This window comes from Rattus norvegicus, chromosome X, assembly GCF_021556685.1.
Source record: "Rattus norvegicus strain SHRSP/BbbUtx chromosome X, alternate assembly SHRSP_T2T, whole genome shotgun sequence".
Taxonomy (NCBI): Eukaryota; Metazoa; Chordata; class Mammalia; order Rodentia; family Muridae; genus Rattus; species Rattus norvegicus.
Genome location: NC_141554.1, coordinates 109108415 through 109117446, shown reverse-complemented (window position 1 = coordinate 109117446; position 9032 = coordinate 109108415). Strand labels below are relative to the sequence as shown.

Sequence of the window (9032 nt, the reverse complement as noted above, 5' to 3'; positions counted from 1 at the left end):
AGCATATGAAGTAAAATTTCAATTTTTGACTGTAACTTGAAGTGAAAATAAGGTGAAGTTGGGGAATTAATAAGACCCTCCCTCCCTCCCTCCCTTCCTTCCTTCCTTCCTTCCTTCCTTCCTTCCTTCCTTCCTTCCTTTCTTTCATTTTGACAGGCTCTCACAAAACACCGATCTTACTCAGGAACCTCCTGCCTCTGTCTCTCACATACTGGAATTACAGACATTCGCTACCACACACCTACTCACAAGACTTTTGAATTGGCTTCTTCAGATCCAATTATCTAAATGTCTGGGGAAATTTATAGCTAAATATCATGTGGGTGTATAATCTAGAAAATGCAATAAATATACTAGTCATTTTTAAAAGTATTTTTTAACCTATAAAATGTATTTGGGGGATTCTGTCTAGCATATGAAGGCTGCCAACATCACTCCTTGTTCGCTGGGACTATTACTTAGTATAGCAAGAGTTAGTTTAACATAAGCACTGAGCTATCACAACCATCAATCTAAGAAAACACCCGTAGGCAGATAGTTTACAGGGACGGGGTCGGTTGGCTAACAGCAGCCTAATGTGTCCTCACAATACTCTGTGTAACACAGAAATTCCAATTTATGAACTGTATTAGAAGTTTCAACAGAATATTTCCCTGCTGGAGGTGACCAAAGGCAACTAAAGCTCGGAGGAAACGGACGCCCCGAGGGGATGACCCCTTTCCTTCCTTCCTTTCTTTCTTTCTTTCTTTCTTTCTTTCTTTCTTTCTTTCTTTCTTTCTTTCTTTCTTTCTTCCCTCAGGCATATTTCGGGCCTGCCCTTTAAAGTTCTCTCCGTGGTACTGAGCAAATTGAAGGGGTAGCTTAGAAATCCACTACTGGATCCCAAATCCCCTGTTCAAAGCAATACAGGTAAAGCTCTGTGCGAAGGGAAGCGGCCTGGTCTTACGAGGAGGAGCAGAACCTCAGATCCAGATTTGAGGTTCTTCTCCTCTTGCCAACAACCAAAGGACTTTTCCTTCAAATTAACGCCCCCAACACACACACACACACACACACACACACACACACTCGTGTCTGGATCATCCTTCGAATTAAGACACAGATGGTAAAGTGAAAAGTGCTCGGATTTTATAATGCAACCGCAAAGTTGCCTGGCCTCCTGCGCAAAGGGCCGCCGCCATTGTGAGTCTGGGACAGACAGGGCTGGCTCCACTGGGAAAACCCTGTCTCGAACCGCCGACTCCCCCAACAAAAGTGAAAATGCTGATCAATGTGCCTATAAAGATAAAAGCGTACAATAGAGCAGTGCCAAACACAAGGACCACAAGACAAGGCATTTAATATTAAGGCTATTAACACACCGTGAGGCACTTGTGAGCATCTTTTGGAAAATTATACAGTCGTTTTAAATTTGACCCGCCATTTTCCAGACGGTGCGGGGGTGGAGGGGATAGTCCCAGGAAAAGGAAGGGGGGAGGGGCGCGAATCAGCACTTTCCCGCCTTTCGAGCTTAGATATCCCAGAATTAGGCGGGCTTTTGGCTTAAGGCAGAGCAAGTTTCTGGTATGCATTTTGTACTAAGAGGCGCCAAACACAAGTAACTTAAGCATTCTTGGGGTATGTTAAGCTTTTGGCAGATTCCTTTACAGTAAGCTGGTACCCTGTTCATTCCTTAAAAAAACTACAGCTCTCTGGAGGTGTTTGAAGAGGCCTGTGCCACACTGAGTACATTGCTACAGTTCGTCTGCAAACCCAACTCGCTACGCTCTGGGGACGCTTCAGGATCCGATTTTAAAACCAATTCAAAAGCTGGAAAAGCTGGCCATGATGGCTCCCAGCACTCGCGAGGCAGCAGCAAGCATGTCTCTAAGTTCGAGACCAGCCCAGTCTACAGAGCGCGTTCCAGAACAACCAGGGGTACACAGAGAAACTTTGCTTCAAAAAAGCCAAAAAAAAAAAAAAAAAAAAGACACACTCACATCCCCAAATTCCTACAAAAATCGACTTCAAGCGGTTTCCTGCCTACCTAAACACTGCTCTAATCCAGATTCTAGGTGTGAGCAATACAAAAACAACAAAAAAAGCCCTAGTCATAAGTCACCGAGACCTTAGTCGAGTCCAGTGTCCAAAGGGTGGCGAGTGGGGGGATCCATTTTGTTAGACTGCGTGTTCCCAGCCCGTGAGTCCACATATTTTTCCTTGGGGGGAAGTAAAATGACAAGGAACTACTGGTACATGCTTCAGAACAACATAAATACTTGAGGGTGTGCGAGCTGGTACGAACTCGGAGCTGCTAAATTACGATTTACAACCCTGTGCAGCCCCTTCCTGCTCTGGGATGCATAGGTGGAGTTGAGGAGTTAGTTAACTGCAAATGGAAGCAGGTCTCTGCGCGCAGTAAGCTCAAAGTCCGACCGGCACTTTAACAAACACTCTTCTTGTCACCAGAGCACCCCCTACAGTGTAGTCCCACCCATGCCGAACTGAAACACTCATATATTTCTTATGGGGGCTTCTAGCGGAGGCACACCACATGAAATCTGATCCCTAGGAGGTGCGTGGGCTGGCCACCCTATAAAAGGAGGCGTGAGTCCTCGACGAGCTGCACTCTGGTGCAGGAGCAGCAGCTGGCACCACCTCTGGTCCCGACCTCCTCACCAGCTCGGCAGAAGCCGAGAAGTCCGCAGGAGCCAGCGACTCAACAACCCACCTCGCTCCAGCCATGGAATCTCACAAAAAGTGCCGCTGCTGCTACTGCACTGACTTGAAGAACTTTGCAGGAGCAGTGAAGGAGGAAACACTTGAGGGTCAGTCGGCGCCTGGACGCGGTTAGATTCGAGAAGAACTCGGGAGGAAAACTTTTTTTTCCGCGCGCGCGCCCACAAGGAGACTAAGTGCTGCCAAGCTCGACGACCTTCGCAGTCTCCACTGCTGCTTTAGAGTGACTCCTCACTCTTGCCACCCTAGCTTCCAGGGCTCCAAACGGTTTTTCTTTTCTTTCCCTTTCTTTTTTTTTTTTCTTTTAATTCCTTCTCCAGATCCACAGCCTAGCTTGAGCTCGACGCTTTTGGAGGGAGCAAACTACCAGGGAAACGAGGAATTTGAAACAACTTACTACTCCAACTTTGGAGACAGCCAGAAGGAGGAAGAAGTGGAGATGGAGAGTCAGTACCTGGATAGGGATAGATTCCTGGAGGGCAATTTAATTTAGGCTCAGCCTCCTGTTCCGGGTTTGCGCTTGGGAGAAGGGGGAGGGCGTGGGGCGGCAGCGGCGGGGAAGGGGACATCGGGGGAGGAGAGGGCGGCCCGGGAGGGGGCGGCGGGGAGGGGGGCGGTCAGGGAGGGGGCGGCGGGGAGGGGGGCGGTCAGGGAGGGGGAGGCGGGGAGGGGGCGGTGGGGAGGGAGAAGGCGTGGGCGCGGTGGCAGTGGGAAGGGGGACGGCGTGAGGGGGAGGGGCGGGCGGAGCAGCGCCTTGGAGTGGAGTGGAGTGGGGCGGCGGTGAGGGGCAGTGGGGACCGGCAGCAGGGACTTGAGGTTGGTACAGGCGGCGGGAAGCGGGGTAGGGACCCGCGTGGTGGACTGGAGTGGGGACGGGCTGTAGGGAGCGGCGAGGGGACCGGCGGCGTGGACTGGCGTGGGGACGGGCATCGTGGACTGGCGTGGGGAAAGGCGGCGAGGAGCGCGATGGGGACGGGCGGCGGAGAGGGCGTGGGGATGGGCGGAGGCGGCAGGGAAGGGGCGGCTGTTAAAAGGGCGGAGCGGGGACAGCGGTGGGAGGTGACAGCGGGGAGGGGGCGACAAGTAGAAGGGCGGAGCGGGGGACAGCGGTGGGAGGTGACAGCGGGGAGAGGGCGACAGGTAGAAGGGCGGCGCAAAGCGGGAACAGTGACCAGAAAGAGGCAGTGCAGAGCGGGATCGGCGGCTAGGGGCAGCATGGGGACAGGCAACGGCGGCGGCGGCAGCGGAGAGGGGGAGACAGTTAGAAGAGCGGCACGAAACGGGGAAGGCGGCGAGGAGGGGGCTACAGATAGAAGAGCCTGGCGAAGCGGGGACCGCGGCGAGGAGGGAGCTACGGGTAGAAGAGCCTGGCGAAGCGGGTACCGCGGCGAGGAGGAAGCTACAGGTAGAAGAGCCTGGCGGAGCGGGGACCGCGGCGAGGAGGGAGCTATGGGTAGAAGAGCCTGGCGAAGCGGGGACCGCGGCGTGGAGGGAGCTACGGGTAGAAGAGCCTGGCGAAGCGGGGACCGCGGCGAGGAGGGAGCTACGGGTAGAAGAGCCTGGCGAAGCGGGGACCGCGGCGAGGAGGGAGCTACAGGTAGAAGAGCCTGGCGAAGCGGGGACCGCGGCGAGGAGAGGGCGACAGGTAAAAGAGCCTCGCGAAGCGGGGACCGCGGCGAGGAGGGGGCGACATGTAGAAGAGCCTCTCGGAGCATGTTCGGCGGTGTGAAAAGGGCGACAGGTAAAAGTGTCTTGCGGAGCAGAGATGGCGGCGGGAGCGCATGGGGATAGGTGGCGGAGAGCGCGTTCGGAGCAGCGGCGGCGGGGAGGGGGCAACAGGTAGCGCGGAACAGGGCCTGCGGCCGAGCAGCGTGGGGACTGGCGGCGGGTAGCCGCATACGGAGAGCGTGGGAACCGGCGGCAGGGACAGGGCGACAGGTAGAAGAGTAGCGCGGAGCAGGGAAAGCGGCTTGCGGAGAGCATGGAGACAGGCGGCGGGGAGCGCGTGGGGACAGGCGGTAGGGAGGGGCGTGGGGATGAGCGGTGGCGGGGAGAGGGCTGCACGAGGAGGGGGTGGCAGGGGGAGGGACTGAGCAGAGCTGAGACAGCAGTGGGGTTGCTGCAGTCAACGCCATCCGCGCGTCTCTTGGACGCCAACGAGCTGGTCTTGTTTGTGCTTTTTCCCTTCCCCAGCCTCTCTGTTCAACTCCATGTTTCTAGAAGAAACAAACTACCAGGAACCCAAGGAACTCGAACCCGCGAGCAAAGAAGCAGCAGCACCTGTTGCAGAAGCACCACGAGCCTGGAAGGGGAATGAAAATCTTGGAGGCGGCATCCTGGAGTCCAACGCTCAGCTGGGGGAGGCGGATGCCACCCCCATGCCGCAGTCCCTGATGCGGCCTCTAATGCAACCTGTTGCACGGTCTTCGCTGCAGCCCCCGCTGCAATCCCTGCCGCCAAACCCGCTGCAGCTCCAGCTCCAGCCGCAGCCCCAACCCCATCCCCAGTCGCAGCCGCAGCCGCAGCCGCAGCCACAGCTGCAGCCCCTGCCGGCAAACCTGCTGCAGGCCCCGCAGCAGCCCGAGCAGCAGCCCCAGGGGCAGCCCCAGGGGCAGCCCCAGCAGCAGCCTCAGCAGCAGCCCCAGCAGCAGCTCCAGCAGCAGCCGAAGCCCCGCCGCTACCGCATTTCCTTCACGCAGATCCAACTGCAGGAGTTGGAAGCCTATTTCCAGCGCGTTCAGTACCCGGACCTGTTTGCTCGGTGAGTGGCTTTTTCCTGAGGTGACACCTATTTCACCAGCGAGCTTGTGGCTTTGCTGGGTGGTAGCTCTCCAGAGTCAGGGGCCCGCTAGGTGGCGCGAAGAGCCAGAGGTTCATCATAGACCTATCTGCTCTAGCTTAGAGCATCTCTCAAAAGCTTGAACAGGTGGCCCGGCGAATGGGGAGGGACCTGACAGCGAAGCTATCTCGTGGCAGAACGCGAATGAGTTCAGGATGAGTTTTTGTAGTTTGGCTTAAAAATATTATAGCAAGATAGTGTTTTCCCGCATTTAGTGAACTTTTTTAAAAAACTTGGATTTTGCGAGCGAAATGGCCGTCCCTGTAGACGCCGGTAGGGCGTGGCTACACCGGGAGCTCTTCTCCCACCCCAGCCCGCAAAGTGCAAGAATTTCCTAAGTCTAGGGGGCCTGGAGTGAAGTCTCTATTTGTAATAGAGAAAAGTGCATTGGGAGGCAGGATTACAACCCTATTTTTTCATTTCGGCCACAACTCCAAATACTAACCATTGCCTTCTTTCTCCCATCAGAATGGAGCTTGCCAGACGCCTGGGCTTGCCTGAATCCAGAGTTCAGGTTAGTAAATTTTTGAAAAAGTTAGTCCGGAAAGGTATTCTAAAACACACATCAGGTTACATTTTGTCCTGGGCAGTGTTAGTTCGCTGTGTTTCTGTTGTCTTTTCTGACTTTGGCAAATGAATTTGATATCTGGGCTGCAGGTGGTTTTCAAGCTTTGATGTGTGCATACTGTTTTTCTCACTGCCAAACTACATCCATGGCATTATCCGAGCATATGTAAGGTTCAGGGCTCACCCCCAACCTATCAAACAAACATAAGCAGAATAACATTTTTATAAAATTTCACATACCTATGAAAGATAGAAAGGTTATAAACATGTGATCTCATATAGGCATTTTTTTCAAATTCCATACAACTTCAATGTTATAAAACTACAAATAAAGTTGAAGTAACTTGTCTATTCGGAAACTTATTCCCTTTTTTTCCAAGTTTAAAAACCAAATTTTATTTTATAAGTTGCCAGAAGAGCTAACTATTAAGAGTAAATCCAAATGATGTTCCTGATTTATTTTACTGCAATGTTCATTTAATTTAATGGTAACTTAATTGATCATATGATCAAAGGTTCTTGAAAGGACACTTTCTCACATCTAAGATATTATTTTCCTATTTTTGGCGGTATTTTAATGTATATTTCCTGGAATCTCATTGAGAAATGCTCTCTTCTCATGCTGCCTTCTTATCTGTGTTAATGTGAAATACTCTTTTCATTTATTCAGGTATTGATAAACTTTCTATTTCAGGAATTAAAAAGGTGACTACTCAGGGTTGTGGGGAAAATGTTTCAAATATAGTTGCATGAAATAACTATTTAGTAGAAAATCAGGATAGGCCTCTTTTGCCATACAATGGGTATGTGGTAGGAATGGCTGTATATTTATTTGGGAAGCATCCAGAAAGACACATTACCAGAAAAGACCTGGTACAGTTCATCTGCATTTATGGCCCAAAAATAGTTCAAAAATAGTAAAGAGAGAGAAGGGAAATACAGCAATATTTCAAGCTCTACCCCAGGCTTAGTTTGCTATTTGTAATTTTAGTGGCATATAATTTTGTTTTCTATTATTACATTTATTCTCCAATATCCTAAACTACTTTTCCCCTCTGATTGAAGGTTTGGTTTCAGAACAGAAGGGCCAAGTGGAGACGACTTCGGCGGGCACAAGCATATAGAAACATGGTTCCAGTGGCTATGGGTCCCCCTGTTGGTGTATTCGTTGATGATCATTATGGTCCCATCCCTGTTGTGGAGGTTATTTGGAAATGTTACCCTATGGTGCCGCGTCCCATGCACCCTCAAATGATGCCTCTTCCACCCAGGGGCCCTCCAATATTCAGAATGCCTCTACCATTTAGGCCACCCCCTCCACCTCCATTTCCATGGCCACCTGTACCACCCGAGATCCACATGCCCAATGCAGCGATGGGTTTTAACCCCAACCCCAATCCCAACCCCAACCCCAACCCCAATCCCAACCCCAACCCCAACCCCAACCCCAATCCCAACCCCAACGGAAATGTCAATTCTGCGGGTCCTAGATACTGAAGTCTACATCAGTTTTCTCAAAGTGTTTTTCAGCCAGATTTATGTTGTTTGTAGACACTATAAGCATTACTCATTACATAGGTGTTAAATGAAATTATGTGCAAAGTTAATGCCTTCTTTGTTATGATTTTCAATAAAAGTTTGGATTAGCAGCATATTGGCTTTGAGAGTTATGCTGACTTAAGGGTATGGATGGATTTAAGGTTATGGATAGTGGGGACTGCCCTACCTGGGGATCCATCTTGTCTGCAGACACCAAACCCAGACACTTTTGCCTTTGCCAAGAGGTGCTTGCTGACAGGAACCTGATGTGGCTGCTCCTTGGGAGGTTCAGACAGTGACTGACCAATGCAGATGTGGATGCTTGGAGCCAGCCATCAGACTCAGGGTACTGGTGGGGGAGCTTGTGGAAGGACTGGAGGAGCTGAGGGGGATCGAAACCCCATAGGAAGAACAACATCAGCTGACAAGACCACCCAGTGCTCTCAGGGACTAGGCCACCAACCAAGGAGTGTACAAGGAGGGATCCATGGCTCCAGATACATAGGTAGCAGAGGATGGCCTTGTCAGACATCAGTGGGAGGGAAGACCCTTGGTCCTACGGAAATTTGATGCCCAGCATCAGCATAGGGGGATGTTGGAGGGGTTGGACAGGAGGGGGAAGCACCCTCATAGAGGCAAAGTGGAGGGAGAGAAGGGGGTTGTGGGGATGGGGGGCTTCTGAAGGGGTAATCTGGAGGTGGGATATCATTTGAGATATAACTGAATGGAGTGATTAATAAAAATATTTTTTAAAAATATATGGATGAAAATTGCTAAGGGAATGAAGTTTGAACAGAATGTTGAAGAGAACTTTTATAAGATAGCAGCCCTAGGTTACTTTCAGTAGACCATGTCATTACGAAGTTTTTCCAAGTGCCCAAAAGCAAGTCTACATGGAGTAACATGCTGTAACTATACCTCCCACTCTCCATTTGCAAGCAGGGTGGTGTTGTAGTCAATCAAATGAACCCATGCCAAATCCTGGACTCCAGGTTACTCATCACTCTAAGGGAAGATAGAAGCCAGCCTGACCAATGCCCCGGTTTTGTAAAATGCTTTCTATTTCATGGAGGCGGTGGTGATTGGAGTCATTCTGATCTATAGCGTTCCATTAAACTTGGAAAAGAGGGTCAGAGAGATAGCTCAGGAGTAACAGTTCTTGCCTGGCAAGGCTGGCCACCTGAATTTCCTCCCTGGACCTGACAGTGGAAGCAAAGAACTGACTCTGACTACCCAGACTGGTCCTGTAACCTCCACACATGCACTGTGGCACGTGCACTCCAGCATTCAACTCGAATCGCACACAAATAAAATTTTATAATTATAATAATAATAATATTAATAAAAACAGACCATAGACAAGGGGTGG

General features: G+C 51.0%; 1 protein-coding gene across 1 annotated transcript; it reads left to right on the top strand.

Moving 5' to 3' along the window:
* Positions 1-2604: 2604 nt before the first annotated feature.
* Esx1 (ESX homeobox 1) lies at positions 2605-7776 on the top strand. The gene is made up of 5 exons (NM_001433158.1): positions 2605-2807; positions 3039-3164; positions 4912-5479; positions 6026-6071; positions 7190-7776. The coding sequence occupies exons 1-5, from the start codon at positions 2723-2725 to the stop codon at positions 7619-7621; spliced, it is 1257 nt and encodes a 418-aa protein (NP_001420087.1). The 5' UTR covers positions 2605-2722; the 3' UTR covers positions 7622-7776.
* Positions 7777-9032: the final 1256 nt, after the last annotated feature.